Source organism: Miniopterus schreibersii (assembly GCF_964146895.1).
Source record: "Miniopterus schreibersii genome assembly, chromosome: 2".
Lineage (NCBI taxonomy): Eukaryota > Metazoa > Chordata > Mammalia > Chiroptera > Miniopteridae > Miniopterus > Miniopterus schreibersii.
The window spans coordinates 180619794-180635485 of NC_138102.1; the positions used below are offsets into that span (position 1 = coordinate 180619794).

The 15692-nt window shown below is 55.9% G+C and overlaps 1 protein-coding gene across 2 annotated transcripts in view; it reads left to right on the forward strand.

The window, feature by feature from the left end:
• The window catches only part of TRIOBP (TRIO and F-actin binding protein), a gene marked incomplete at its 5' end in the record, with an annotated part of 55506 nt that extends 48107 nt beyond the window's left edge, over positions 1 to 7399 (forward strand). For both annotated transcript variants that reach the window (XM_081127367.1, XM_081127368.1), the window contains 7 exons: positions 781 to 928; positions 2848 to 2950; positions 3531 to 3690; positions 3765 to 3875; positions 4764 to 4850; positions 5630 to 5793; positions 6390 to 7399. In XM_081127367.1, coding sequence (XP_080983493.1) covers positions 781 to 928; positions 2848 to 2950; positions 3531 to 3690; positions 3765 to 3875; positions 4764 to 4850; positions 5630 to 5791 — 771 coding nt within the window. In that variant the 3' untranslated portion in view covers positions 5792 to 5793; positions 6390 to 7399. The remainder of the gene's footprint in view (positions 1 to 780; positions 929 to 2847; positions 2951 to 3530; positions 3691 to 3764; positions 3876 to 4763; positions 4851 to 5629; positions 5794 to 6389) is intronic.
• Positions 7400 to 15692: the final 8293 nt, after the last annotated feature.

The window sequence follows — 15692 nt, forward strand, 5'->3', positions numbered from 1 at the left end:
GTGACTTCCTGTGGGGTTGTTCCTATGAGTGGACCTCCTAGGTCAGGGGACAGGGTCATTAAAAATGCATCAGTGCTATCAAACTGCCTTCCACATACCCTGTCACAGCGACTCTCCCAGCAGTGGGTATTTTCAGTCTTAAATACTGGCCACTCTGGTGCACAAGTCCCCATTGTGTGATAAGTCATCAATCTCAGCTCCATTACCCAGCACCTGCCACACATCAGGCCTTCCTGGACCTCGGGGACCCCGAGCTGGATCCGATCTTCCCTGTCTTCAGGGAACTTATGGTCTGGCAGAAGCAAGGCCTTTGGCGGCAAGGGAGAGGTTGTCCAGAGACAGAGCTAGGAGGACATTTAAGCTGGGCTGCAGGTGAAGTGAATTACTGAGGAAAAGAAAGATGCAGAAGAATGTTCCAGGTGATGCAAATACCATGAGCTATAGGGCAGGTGTGAACATGCTGTAAATTGTTTATAACTATGGGGTTTCTTGGTGGGGAAAGGCCAGGGATGAGGCTATAAGGGTTGGACATGGGAGCAGGGACTTGGCCCTCCAGGATGGGGGCCTCAGAAGGGTTTGAAGCACAAGAGTGACAGGGCAAGGTTTGTAGATGGGGGAGGGGAGGAGGGATGGGGGATGGGTACAAGCTGGTGTTACTGGGGTCCAGGTGAAGCCTGACCAGGATAGTCCTGCTCCTGAGGCGTCTCACCTCAGTCTGGAGAAGGGCCACTATCCCAGGCAATGTGGGCAGCCTCTGACCCCCTGACCTCCCACCCGCAGGAGGCATGGGAGCGCAGCCTGGCGGAGATGGAGTCCTCACACCAGCAGGTGATGGAGGAGCTGCAGCGGCACCACGAGCGGGAGCTGCAGAGGCTGCAGCAGGAGAAGGAGTGGCTCCTGGCTGAGGAGACGGCCGCCACGGCCTCAGGTGAGGACCTGGGCAGGAGTGGCCCCGCAAACCTCCAAACTGAGGCTCCTCGCTGGGTTTGGGAGGCTTTTAAATAAGACGCTGAGGCCTCAGTGCTGGACTTGGGGTATGGGATCAGGAAGCGTTGGAAGCCCCCAGAACTGGTCTCTGAACCTACTTGAAAAGGGAAAAGTGAGGTGGTAAAAGACTCCCCTCACCCCCCATTGGTTGTGAGTGCTCTCCCTTGGTCCCTCGGGGCCTGCAGCCACCGGAAGGTCCACCTAAACCACACACACTGAGCTCTGACCCTGTGCCGATGCCCGGGCCACGTACTGGGGGAGAGACTGCTCCTCTTCAGACCCAGTTCTCATAGCGAGGTCATCTCACTGGGCACACAGGCCGGACCCCAGGGAGAGCAGGGAAAGGTGTGAGCATTTACCAAGACTCGTTACCCAGTCCTAGTCCTTACAGTGACCAAAGGAGTCACCCATTTCACAGATGAGAAAATAGGCTCAGAGAGGTTAGTGATCGTCCCAGATGGCACAGCTTAGAGGTGGCAGAAGCTGGAGTTGGAGCCCAGAGCACACTGACTGCAAAGCTCTTAACCCAACCCTCTGCTCTCCCAATCCAGAACAAGAATGCCCTGCCTGGGTGTGGAGCAACATCTTCCCTCCCCCTGGCAACTGCACACCTGCTTTATGTGCCTGGCACATCTCATGTACCTCCAGGGGGTTGGAGAATAGTGGAAATGATGAAAGAGATCACAAGAGCTAGAACTTACCACCTGCTAAATGCTTCACATGCTGAAGCCCATGGCCCCTTATCCCAAACCCTGGGTGCATTTTGCATTTTAGGAAGATAACCTGGTGCATATATCAGATATTCCCCCCACCAGCAGGATTTGGGCTTTACCCTGAAATCTAGCACTAAGGTTTTTGCAGTGAAGTTTCTCAAGGTCACCCTTAAGTGGGATAGTAATTACCTCAAATAGCCCCATGTCTGTTCAGGTTGGGGACTGTCACCAAAAGAGCTATGAAAAACTTACAGTGTTCAGAGCTTTTGGATTTGGGAATCATGGATAAGATGATGGATGAGGACTTGTTTAATCCTCATAGCAACCTTGTGTGAGTGAGAAAAGAGACTCTCCGTCCTTGGGATCCCACAGTCTGAAAAATAAACCAGAAGCTAATGTCTGTGCTGTGCATTGTTCTAAATGCTCTACAAATGTCTTCCAGTATCTCATGGGAGAAGGTGCCATTGTTAACCCTGCTTTCCATATAAGGGACCTGAGGCACAGAGGTGTTAAGTCTGCCGAGTAAAGTCATCTAGATTTGTATTGACTAGAGCCTGTACTCTTTTTTTTAATATGTCTTTATTGATTTCAGAGAGGAAGGGAGAGAGAGAGATAGTAACATCCGTGATGAGAGAGTTATTGTTCAGCTGCCTCCTGCACACTTCCCGCTGGGGATCGAGCCCACGGCTGGGGCATGTGCCCTGACTGGGACTCAAACCTCAGTCTCCTGGGTCATAGGTTTATGCTCAGTCACACTGAGCCACACCGGCCAGGCGAGCCTGTACTCTTGACCACTAAGCTGGGCAAGGCAGATGGGTCTTGTTACAGGACCCTCCAGGCTGTCAGGGGCAGTGGATTGTGTGGGGCCCTACCCAGCCATCACTGTCAAGAGGTACCAGTGGTCAGACATAGGTTCTCCCCAGCATGGTCCTTCAGACAGGAATTGCTATCCTTTCTTGCTAGCCAGGCTCAGAAAGGTCAAGCAACTTACACAAGGCCACTAAGTTCATGACAGCCTGGTCCAGTGCTCTTTTCATGCCACTGCCTGCTCCTGTCTCCACGGTACATATGGAGTCTCAGAGGAGGTGGAGTTTGGTACTGCTGTCCCCTCCCCAACCTCCCCGTTGCTTCTCTGCCCTGCATCCAGCCATCGAAGCCATGAAGAAGGCCTACCAGGAGGAACTGAGCCGGGAGCTGAGCAAGACACGGAGTCTCCAGCAGGGCCCAGATGGCCTCCGGAAGCAGCACCAGTAAGATGGCACTTGGGCCCTGGGGTCTGTGAGCTGGGCCTCACTCTGAGCCAGGGACCCAGCTGCCTACACTGGTGGTTATGAGTCAGGGACCTGTGCTGATGCCCCTTGGCAAAGGACACGTCAGTTTTCCCCCTGAGATTCCCACTTCGTCATTGTGGCACAGGGAACAGAAGCAGCAGGGCCTTAGTCAGACCTCCATGCCATCCATGTAGACAATTCTTCAGGCCCCTTCTTGTCTAGCTGGTCTCAGCCTCCATACTCCTTTCCCCTCATTAGTGTCCCCTAGAGCTGGGCTACAGTGTCACCCTCAGCCAGTCGCTATCCCTCCCTGCCACAGAGCACAGTTCTGGAATGTTGAGGCTTCAGAGGCTTTAGAGATGGGCTCTTCCAATCCACTGCCTCATAGAGGAGGCACCTGTAGCCATGAGAGGCTGTCACCAATTGACGGCCCCACAGTTGGGCTCAAAGCAAAACTAGGATGGGAACTCAGGAGCTGCTTTGAATCTGCCACGACGACTCTGAGCTTGGCAAAGGGCAAGCAACCCACATCATCCTTCCCCTCCTCCATCCTGGGCAGGTCAGACGTGGACGCGCTCAAGCGGGAGCTGCAGGTGCTGTCAGAGCAGTACTCACAGAAGTGCCTGGAGATCGGTGCCCTGACGCGGCAGGCGGAGGAGCGCGAGCACACACTGCGGTGCTGCCAGCAGGAGGGCCAGGAGCTGCTGCGTCACAACCAGGTGGGTCTTGCCTCAGTGGGGTGGGGGCCTGGGCACCTCGGCAGCCCTGCACTAACCATCCCATCCCCCCCCAGGAGCTGCATGGCCGCCTGTCCGAGGAGATTGACCGGCTGCGTGGCTTCATCGCCTCACAGGGCACTGGCAACAGCTGTGGGCGCAGTGAGCGGAGCTCCTGTGAACTGGAGGTAAGAGCCCACTGGCACACCAGGCAGCCCAACTGGTCCTCAGTACCTGGGCTTGGGGAGGGCACCTGACGCCAGCACAGCTAGGAAGGACACCTGCTATGTGCCGAGCACTACTGCAGCCCTCCCATCCAGGTCCTGCCACCTACATGCTGTGTGACCAGGATCAGTTGCCTCACCTTTCTAAGCCCTAGTAGCTCATCTGTAAAACGGGGCTAGCACCTTTCTTACTGGGAGAAGTTGCAGTGAGAAAATGGCCATGATCCCAGGATCACCTTGGTATTTTATTTTACAAACATTTATATATGGCTTTACTCTGTGCCTGGAGCTTCTGTAAATGAAGTTCTTAACTCACCAAGTCTTCCTGACAGTCCTGTGAGGTACATGCTATTACTATCCGCATTTTACAGATAAGGAACCTGAGACATGGAAAGGTCAAGTACCTTGCCCAATGTTGCACAGCTAGTTGGTGTGGGAGCTGGGATTTCAACCCGGTAGTCTGGTTCAAGTCTAAGTTTTTAAACCTCCCCAGTCTGACTGAAACAGTTTCCTCCTTGGTCAAGTCAGGATAGCACTACCTGCCCCTCAGGGTTTGAGGAGGGGTTAATGATGTCGTCTGCAGGCAGTCCCAGCCTCTCTGGTTCAGGGTAGGGCCACACTATGGTCTTCTTTTATCTTCTTTGCCCTCAAGTTGAGGGCCTGGTGCTATGGCATGGTCGAGGGTGAGAGAGGGTTCCTGGAGGAGTGTGTCCCTGGGGTGTAGTGGATCTTAGTGCAAGTTGGGCGCTGTATTCCAGGGGCCTGAGGCAGGGAGAAAGCAGGCGGCAGTGCTCTCTGGGCTAGGTCGCTCTGGCCTCTGGCCCTGGGTTATCCTGGCACCCATGACCCCAGGTGCTGTTGCGAGTGAAGGAGAATGAACTTCAGTACCTGAAGAAGGAGGTGCAGTGCCTTCGGGATGAGCTCCAGACGATGCAGAAGGTAGGTCCTGGCTGGCTGTAGCAGGGTGTTAGCGGGTGGGGGACCTCTGGACCCACCTGGATGCCCCATCCTGTGAGTACCTGCTTTGTGCTGGGCACTCCTCATGCTCTAACGGAGGTGTTATTTTCCCCATTTACAAAGAAACTGAGGCTAAGAAAGGGTAAGTGACTTGCTCAAGGCCACACTTGCTTTAATTTATTCAGCAAATCTTTATTGAGCACTTGCTATGTGCCAGGCACCATGCTAGGTGATGGGGAGACATCTGTGAACAAAAAAGGCCAAAATCCCTGTCTGTGCAGAGCATGCATTCCAGTGAGGAATAGCCGTGTTGCTAGCAGATGGGGGGCTGGGATTCAGGCCCAGGTCTATGAATCTGTGGCTTGCCTGGTGCTGTGTCCCTGTGTCTGATATCTTCTGTGTGTTGGTGGCTCTGGGAGTGTGTGTGTCAGATTCTTGGAACGGGCCCAAGCACTGGGCTAGGCTCACCTGGTTCTCATCCCAGCCACTAGTTGCCCTGTGGTCTTGGGCAAAACCTTCACCTCCCTGCGCTTCAGCTCTCATCTTGAGCAGAATGCAAATGATGCTGAAACCTGTGTCACTAGGTGGTGCCAGGAGGAGTTTGTCCAGGGCTGGTGCCTGCCAAGGGGGACCACCTGGAGGGACAAGGCCATGGGCACTGTGGAGGGGCCTGGCTGTTTTGTGCTGACCAGCAGGGAGCATGGTGGGCATGTGCCAGGTAGGGAGGGCTTTGTGCCCTTATAGCCCCTGCCTGCCCCCAGGACAAGCGCTTCACTTCAGGAAAGTACCAGGATGTCTACGTGGAGCTGAACCACATCAAGACGCGGTCGGAGCGGGAGATCGAGCAGCTGAAGGAGCACCTGCGCCTCGCCATGGCTGCCCTGCAGGAGAAGGAGGCAGTGCGCAACAGCGTGGCCGAGTAGAGGTGTGCCGGGGGGCGGGCGGGAGTGAGGCCCGGCACAGCACCTGGCCTGGAGGTGTGCACTCAAGGCTCATCCACACCTGACTCACTGCCACCTGGCCCAGAGCACTTCCCTCTCCTGGCCTCTGTTTCCCTTTCTATAAATAGGGGCAGTGACACAGCGGCGCTTCTTAACTCTGCTGCAGCCACAGCCTGATTAGTTCCCACCCCCCTCAGGGCTGAGACTGCCCCTGGCTGATCTGCCTAGGCTTGGCTGGCAAATCCAGTGTGCCTGCCCCACCTCAGACATGGCAGCAGGGCACACATCACTAATCACTAAGAGTTTTCCTTCCACCAAGCTCCACACTCAGACATCACTGATGGAGGACAGCTCCCTCTTTCTCACAAGTCCTTGTAAACTTCTAAGGCAATTGGGAAAGGCCACCCTGTGGGACAGCTGTTTGGAGAGAAGCCTGGAGGAGCAGATCTGGTCCAGGCTTTGGGGCCAAGAGGTGTTGGAAGGATCTACTGACCACCCTTGCCTAACCAAAGCCACTCTAGGGTCCAGGGCCAAGGCTGGGGCCTCCCCAGCCCTCAACAACCCTACTCTTGTCTTCCAGGTCCTTGTGGTCCAGCCTAGCCTCAGACCTCCAGTTGCCCTCCTTCCAAGGGGACCAGTTGCCCTCCTTCCCTGTTGGATGGAAGTCAGAAGCCAAGCTTTCTCCCCACCCTCTGTGGGCTACACATGCACTCACAACCATCACACGCAGCCCCCCCCACAGGAACACACACACACACACACACACACACACACATGCACAGGCACATACACAGACATGCACATGCACAGGTGCACACACATTACACATACACAGGCACCACACGGGCACACACACCACACACACCACACATACACAGGCACTGCATAGGAACACACACAGCTATATACACGCATAGGCACACACACACAAGCATGCACACCCACAAGCATGCACACCACACGTTCATACACAGGCATCCATATGCACAGGTGCGCGCACACACAAGACACATACACCACACACACGTGCACAGGCGCACGCACACAGGCACACTCACAGGTGCGCACACAGGACACGTACACCACACGCGTGCACAGGCGCGCACCCTGCATATCTGAGCGCGCCCCTCGCACTGGGTCTTACCTTGCACCTTCTTCAGGATTTTATATGTGAAGAGATTTTTATATATAGACTTTTTCCTTTTTTTTCCCAAAACACTTTGTACTTTTTAAAAAGCAATTCCTGGTGGCCATGTGCCTCCAACACTGGCTCCCCTCTGTCTCCAGCCTCCTGCTTGGGCTCCTGGGCCCGTGGCCCTGCCCTGGGGTCTGACAGTGGCCATGGCAGGGTTGACTCTGGTGGGAGAGGCACGGAGCCAGCCACCCTCCTCCCACCCTACCTCCCACTAATTACTGCCTGCCCTGGGGGCTCCCATACCCTGGGACTCTGGACGGATGGACAGAGGGAGCCGGCCTCTGTGTCCGTGGCTCCACCTCCTCTGAGAGGGTGCTGGGCATGGAACCACTGGAGCTGCCCTGTTTTCCCTCCTGCTCCATCAGCCTTCTTAACTTAATAAAATGTTCCTGCAGCTCTGGTGTCCTGGATGGCTGGGGCAGGGTGCGGTATGGAGGTTGGGGTTTCTCAACCCCCTGCCCCCAGCACTCCACCCTTCCTGCAGGGCAGCATGTGGGCTTCTGAGGGTGGAGCTGAGAATCTGGTTCCACCAGGCGATGCTTTGCAACTCTGCGTGGGGTTTACAGACCAGCACCAGCAGCACCACTAGGGAGTTTGTTAGAAACACCAAGTCCAGGTCCCACCTGACCTACTGACTCAGCGTCTGCACTTTAACACAGTCCGCAGTGGCTCACATGCACCTCAAAGTCTGAGAAGCCCTGGGGCAGATGCTGTGCCCAGTTGGAGCTGAGGCTGCCCCTGACTGACTTTGGGCAAGTCACATCCCTCTCTGAGTCTCTCCATCAAGTGGATGCCTTTTAACCCCAGTCCTTACTGAGGCTGTGCCCTGAGATCATGTTCAGCCCTGGGCAGGGTGGACGTGGGAGGCCTCATCACGGCTGGCTGGCTGTGCTCATTGGCGCCTCATGTGGGGTTGGGACGAGGCCCCCTTTCTGAGTTGCCCAGGTCAGCTGTCCAGTTTGCAGGGCTGTGGCTAAGATGATGAAGACAAAAGGACTTGAGTCAGCCTTGCCCTCACAGCTGTTGCCATCAATCCTTGGGCACCTCAGGCTGGGCACAGGCTACATAGAGGTGAGCAAGAACTGGCCTGGTCCCACCCAGGCCACTAAAATAAGCCACATCGAACTGGGTCCTAGAAGGCTGTGGGAGCCTGGAGGTCAGAGTCCCAGATGGAAAAATCTGACCCAGCCTGTAGGTCAGAGTCCAGATGGAAAAATCAAGAAGGGCATTTCAAGTGAGGGTACAGCACAAGCAAATGCCCTATGAGCATCCCTGGTGTGTTCAGGGAAAGACCCGCAGGGGAGCACCCTTGTGGGGTTGGGGAAATGGGCCTGATTCCCTTGCCAGCGATGGGTTTAGGAGTGGGCATGGGGTGCAGTTCCACCCACTGAGGTGCCAGGGGAAGTCTTGGTTGGGAGGTAGAGGGCCAGAGGGGGTCATCTGGGAGGTCTTTGCTCTTACAAAGGATCACAAAGCCCTGGCCAGTGTGGCTCTGTTGGAGTGCTGTCCAGTGCACTGAAGGGTCATGGGTTCGATTCCCAGTCAGGGCACATGCCTGGGTTGTAGGTTTGATTCCTGATTGGGGCACATAATGGGAAGCAACTGATCAGTGTTTCTCTCCCTCTCTAAAATCAATAAAAAACATCTCCCCGGTGAGGATTTAAAAAAGAAAGGGTCTCAAGGAAGGGAGGCTTCTCTCTCCTGGTCTTTGGACAGTGTTGTGTGAAGTCCCCACATTCCCACCATCCTGCCTCATCAATATGCTAACAATGGCAGAGCAGGAAAAAACGGCCTCTGAGCCATCAAATCTCCCAGCCTTGTGACTACCCTGCCTCAGGACCTGTTGACTCATGAGATGAGCATCCTGGAGGCACTTGGGGACCAGGTGTCTGCCCCCGGCAGCCTCAGCATGCAGATAGTCGTGCCTCCCTTCAGCCCCGACACCCCTCAGTTCCATCCTCTGTCTCCGTGACTCCCTCAGCCCACTTGGCTCCCCATCTTGCACCTGGGCACCCTCAGGGCCACCTGGACAAGCTAAAAAAGAGGCCGACACATGAGCAGGTGCCCCACTTTGAGAGAGCACTCTCCACCTACTAGGATGTCTCAGACTGAAGGCCTGACAAGCCCAGGTGCGCGAGGATGCGGGACCTGGGGTCCTCACGCGCTGCTGGTGGGAGCGCTCTTCAGGCCGTCACCGTGGGCAGCGGTTTGGCAGGTTCTTGGTGAAACATCCTCCCTGTGGCCTAGATTCCCACTCCTGCACGTACACCCAAGAGCAAGAAGTGCTTATGCCACAAAGTGACGAGCAATAATGGGTGAGCCTTACTCGCAGACGCCCCAGTCCGAGCACTGTCCACGTCCCTCAGCAGAATGAGTGAGCACGTGATGCTGTGCCATGCCCCAGAGCACTTTTTTTTCTTTTTCTTTTTTTTTTAAATATATCTTTATTGATTTCAGAGAGAGGAAAGATGAGGGGGAAAGAGAGATAGAAACATCAATGATGAGAGATTCATTGATCGAGCCCACAACCCGGGCATGTGCCCTGACCGGGAATCGAACCCTGATCGCCTGGATCCTAGGTTGATGCTCATCCGCTGAGCCACTACCGGCCGGGCCCCAGAGCACTTCCTGTACGGCAGTGAAAACAGAATTACTGCGACACACAACATCATGACGAATCTTCGGACATCGTGTTGAGAGAAGCCAGCCGCAAAGGGCACGTGCCATGCAAGTCCATGTGTGTGAAGTTCAAGGGCAGGCACAACCGTCACTATGGTGACGGTCATCAGGACAGTGGGCACCTCTGCGCTGGACAGGGGGCTCACACTGACTAGCAGTGGGCACAAGGGAACTTTCTGAGTGCCAGGCACATTCCATATCCTGATCTGAGTAGTGGCCATGTGGGTGTGTACACATGTGAAAATGCTCTGTGCTGTACACTTAATGATTTGTGCACTTGTGAATCATGTCTCAATTGAAAGAAAAAAAAAAAAAGCTAGGATTCCAGCAGGTGCCCAGGTGAGCCACCTGGGGAAAGCCCCGGTAACCTGTCACACAGGGAATTTGGCCAAAACCACATGGCTTGGCTGCCAGGAATGTCCTGTGGAAAGAGCGTAGGCTGGGTATCAGACAAACCTGCCTGGGTTCAAGCCGCAGCTGCTGCCTCCAGCTGGCTACACGCGCCTCGCTGGGTCGCATCCCTGTCTGGGCTTTACTTCCCCGTGGTTGGTTGGCTGGTTTGGTTTTGTAACCCTCACCCCAGGACATGCTTGGGGGGAAGGGGGAGAAACATCACTGTGAGAGAGAAGCAGATCAGTTGCCTTCTGTACGCTCCCCGAGCAGGGATCGAACCCGCAACCCAGGTAGTGTGTGCCCTGAGTGGGAATCGAACCAGCAACCCTTCAGTGCACGGACGACACTCCACCAGCTGAGCGGCTCGGCTGGGCTATTTCCCGTCTATGAGATGGGGACCATAATGTCTACCACAGAGGGCTGTCTGGGCTTTAAATTACCAACTCTCAACGACTGCTGTTAACCAGCTGCCACGAACTTAGTGCCTTAGAGCAAGTCTTTCACTGTCACCGTGGCCCTGTGACGGCTCAAGCGGGCAGTTTTCCCGGTGTCTTTTCCGCAGTGGCCGTTACGTGCTGGCTGGGCTGGAGTGGTCGGAGGGCTCAGCTGGGTTGGATGTTCAGGAGTTCAAGGTGGTCTCCACGCACGTCTGGTACCTCAGCTAGGGGACTGTGACGGGACCCCTGGACGTCGCCCCCGTCCTCACAGCATGGCAGTCCCAGGGGAGTCTGCAGTCTGTGCCTTCATGGTGGCCGGCCTCCCAGAGGAGAGTTTCAAGAGACCCAGCTGGAATTACAAGCTTCTAATGACTTCGCTTGGAAGTGCTGTGGCGTCCCTTTCATCACCTTAGTCAAGAACAGGTCACAGGGCCAGACCAGACTCGAGGGGAGGGGATGAGCCGGGCATGAATGCTGGGGTGGCCCCCCGGGAGCCAGCTTTCTTCTCTGAGCTCCTGCGCCTCCCACACCCTCCCCCCCTCAGTGTCCTTCATGGGGTCCTCACCCCCTGCCCAGCCCTCTAATGTCGGGGTTGCCCGTCGTGTGTCCTCAGCTCCCCTGCCTTCTGCCTGTTCTCCTGTGACGGACTTGATCTCTTGTCCTTGGCTTCTGACTGTCTCCAGCCCAGGCCTGTCTCAGGAACTCGAGACCTGGGCAGCTGCAGTCCGCCGCAAGTCCACCGTCCAGGCCCTGTCTTCCCCAACCTGCTCTTCAGCGAGTTGCAGGAAGCCCCAGGCCGCACAGAGGGGGCCGCAAGCCCAGCAGGGAGGTCGGGGTGGCTTCTGGAGGCTTCTGGAGGAGCGAGCAGGAGCTGGCAACCCTGGGAGGGTGGCGAGCGTATTCCGGGTTGAAACCTAGCCCATGCAAAGGCCCTGTGGCGGATGGTAAAGCCCCTCGGGCAGAGCAGCTGGGCTGGCTGGAGTGTGGAGTGTGTGGGGATCCAAAATGAGGCCGGAGGGGCGGCTGGGGCTCCGTTCTGACCTGCAAGGCGGTGGGGGCCATGGGTCCAGGCTCTAGCTTCACTCTTAACCCAGGGGGAGTTCTGGGCGGCACGCCCTGGCTCAGGACAAGGTCTGAAGATGGGAGTCCGCCCGCAAGGTCTGCGGATGCCATCAGCACAGGGGGTCGGAGAAGCCCCAGGGTTGGTCTCCGGGTGGGAGGGGTGTGGAGAGGACAGAAATCCAAGAAGCCAGAGGCGGGGTAACAGGAGGGGGTGGCTGGCACTTCAAGAATGGATGGCCAACGGGCTGGAAGGAAAGGCCGGCTGGAGTGCCCTGGATTCCCCGGGCCACAGGGTGGGGCTGTGCGGGTTTGGGCGCGGGGAGGACTGAGGAGCGCTGTCACTTCCTTATCACCGAGTCAGCTGGACTGCACCGCCCTTGACTGAGGCCTAGAGCTGTCACCCCAGCCCCACCCATCCAGGGCTCCAGACCACCCACCCGTCAGCTCCAGGACCTGCAGTGCCTCAGGGTGGGTAGGGAACAATGTCACCCCACAGCGGCTCCTCCTCAGAAGGCACTACTGATGCAGACCCCCCCTTTCCTCCCAAATGCCCTTGTTTATGCCCTGCCCTTGGCCTGGCCCTGGGCGCCCTTCCCTCACCTGGCACAGATGCTGGGGTCAGACAGCCCTTCACCTGTATTCTTGTACTAGCTCTACAGATTTGGGCAAGTGACAGCCTTGCTGTGCCTCAGGTTCCTCTTCTGTAAAATGGGGATAGTAGCGCATAACTTGCAGAAGTGTTATGAACATAAAAAATGAGCTAATAGCCTGACCGGCTGGCTCAGTCGGAGCATCGTCCCATGCACCAAAAGGTAGTGGGTTCGAGTCCCAGTTGGGGTACATACCCATGTTCCGGGTTCAATCCCTGGTCCGGGCGCTTGCGGGAGACAACAGATGAATATTTCTTTCATATCAATGTTTCTCTCTCTCTTCCTCCCCCTAAAATCAACTTTTTAAAATGAGCTAATAGATGTAAAATTAATAGATGTAAAATCTACCTTTACATCTATTAATGTAATTTTTACATCTATTAATCTCTGGCACCCTCCCAGAGAAGAGTGCCTGGACCTAGTAAGTACAATACAAATGTTAACCTGTTATTATTGTGGAGGTTGTCATGGGGAAGTTATGAGGATTAAATGAAATTATGGAAGTAAAATGCATGGCTAGGGCCGGAATTCAGGAGCTATGATTTTATTATTAGAAGTTAGCCGGATGCCCCTGCCCCCCGCTATCCTTAGGAGATCTGGTGAAACTTGGTCCAAACTCCAAATCCATGGCCTGTGAGAATCCAGACCCCTTCCTTCCACTTTGGCAGGTTCCCACCTGTCACTTTTCCTGAGACTTCCTTTCTCTTGGAGGGGAGGGGGTGTTTCCAGGTACAAAGCCAGACCCTTGTGTGGTTCTACAATAAATCCTCTCGAGAGGAGTCCTCTGAGGGAACTCTCAACATCTCGGCCCTTGCACAATCTCGACCCCTGCCTGGTGGGGGCACCAGGCAGTTTGGGGAGAGTCCAGCCTGGCCACTGGGATCTGCCCAAGTCGTCCTTCCCACCAAGCCCTGGCCAGCTACCCTTTCCTGCTCTCGGATGCAGCTGCTTATCCTGGTCCCCTTGACCGTGGCCTCATTCCGCCTCTTCCCTGGTTCCCATGACTGTGACCTGGATCAGCCTCTACCCTGGTCCCCAGCCTCTGGATTTTGCCTTCCTGTCCAATCTACACATCACTAGCTGGCAGAGAGCTGGCAGTTTTTTCCCTTCGTGAAGCCCTGCCTACCCCCTGCTGCCCTTAGTCTTGGCACATGAGCCCCTCAGCCTGCCCAGCCCCTTCACCTGCTCCTTCAGGCTCCCTGGGCCCCAGGCTTCTACATGGAGCCACCTGCAGCTCCCAAGGTACCCATCCATGAACTCTTCCGTCCTCACTGCTTTCCTCCTGATGACATCGGGGCTCAGATCAGTCATTATCTGCCACCTCCAGGCAGCCCTCCCAGATCCCCCAGATGGGGCTAGGTGACTGCTCTGACTTCCACAGCCCCTCTGCTTGACATGTTTTCCCCCACATAGTTCCCCCCTCAGACTTTGAGCCCCCTGAGGCCAGGGACCAGTTCTGATTCACTTCTGTTTCCCCAGGGCCCAGCACAGAGCACATGGAGTCTCAGTGGGATGAGTGTGTGTTGATCGACTGACTGACCTAGTAACAGGAAGTGAATGACTACCCAGTCAGGCACCCTCCAGACAGGGCATAGCCACAGCTTCAGCCCCACCCGAGCGCCAAGTGGCAAAGGGCTGGGTTTCCCCGTAAATTGGTTGGGAAGCCCAGCAGCCAGCCTTGGAGACCGGGAGCTGAAGGTAGTTTCCGGAACATGAAAGGGCCAGCCTGTGACTGTGAGTCAACCCTGTCATCCCAGCGTCCCATCTGGACTTTACAAGGGCCCTGCAGGCTCTTAGGCCCAGGAAGGGAGGAGCTTACTTTGCTGGAGCTTCTGCCAAAAGCAGCCTTTAATACAACATCACTGTTAATGCTCACAATCTCCCTGTGAAGTACCCATTGCTGTCCCCGTTTACAGAGGAGGAAACTGAGGCTCAGAGAGGGGAAATGGCTCACCAAGATCAATCATTTAGTGACTCACATCTCAGCACATCTGGCTCCAGAGCCCAACTCTTTTTACTCAGGCCGCCTGCCCTAACAGTAATAATATCCACGCTTTGTTGAGCACCTACTGTGTGCCACGCCCTGCATGCACTCACATTCATTATCTCCTTTTTCCCCCAGAACAGCCCAGTGAGGGAGGTGCAAATGAACCCCTTTGTAGGTGAGAGGGGCCGGTACTCAGAGCAGCGCAGTCACCTGGTCACAAGCTGGAGTCCAGGTCCCTGGGTCTCACTGTGCAGGTGGCTTCCTGAGCTGACTGACCCAGGTCCTCTCACTGGAGACTGCCTGGAGACCAGGAGCTTTGGGTCCCCACTTGGGCTGTCAGTGTGGGGAGAGGGTGCACCTCTGCAGGGCTAACTCAGATGAGCCATTCCTACCTCAGTTTCCTTAGTAAAGCAGAACAAAAGCTTCCTCCTAAGGGGGGCAGGAATGCTGGAGGACCCTAGAAGGGCAGGAGGGTGTGCCAGGGGTGCCTGCATCATTGGCTGGCCCTCACCCCTTCACCATCCTGCAGCGCCAGACTCCCCATGTGTCATGGGGTTACCAACCACACCATCTTCGAAAAGCTCCTGCAGAAGTGCTCCCTGCCGAGACCTCCATCCCCACTCCCTCGACTCCCAGGACAAACCCTCCCCAGCTCTGGCCCCCTAGACCCAGTTGGCCACACTCTCCAAGCTCTCTTGCAGCTCCTTGAGGCCATGGCTCAACGAAGACAGCGGCCATCGCTGTGACTCCATTTCCCCTATCACTGCAGGTGAGGAGCCCGCATCCCAAAGATTGTCACCTGGGCCTGAGCCCTGGTTTGGCCACCCACTGGCCCCGTGACCTCGGCTAAGGCATCTCCAGAGCGAGGCCCCAGCCTTAGTCGTGGGGCCCCTGGCTGCATGGGCTGGTGAGTCTGAAAGGTGACTTCTGGTGGACACACTTGGCCAGCAGCGTGACCTTACCGCCTGGAGGAAGAGGAGATGAGGGGCGGGGGCCCAGAGACCTGCGTGTGGGGTCGGCCGCTGTGGCCTCTGGACTCGGCAGATTCTCACGCTCTCCTGCTTCTTTAGAGGACAGGTTTGCAGGTGTCTCCAGCCCCACACCCAGGGCGCCCCCGGAGCCCGGAGCCCAACCTCATGTACTCTCTCGCCTCGTCGCTCATTCATTCATTGACCCATTCATTCATTCATTGAGGTCTCAGTGTATCCAACAGCGCCCAGCGCAGCACCGGAAGCGGGAAGTGTTTAAGTAAATTCACAGGATGGTGCCAGCAGTTATGAGACGCAGTGAGGACATATCTGTATGCTGATGCGGGGAGGTCGCCAAGATGCCCTGTGAACTAAACAAAGCAAGGGGCAGATCTGGTGTGGGGTGTGGCACTGTGTGTGTAATGGAGGGAAATAGGGCAGGTACAGATTGGCATGTGTGTGTGCTTAAAACCTCTCTGGAAGGATGCGCGCGCACACACACACACACACAC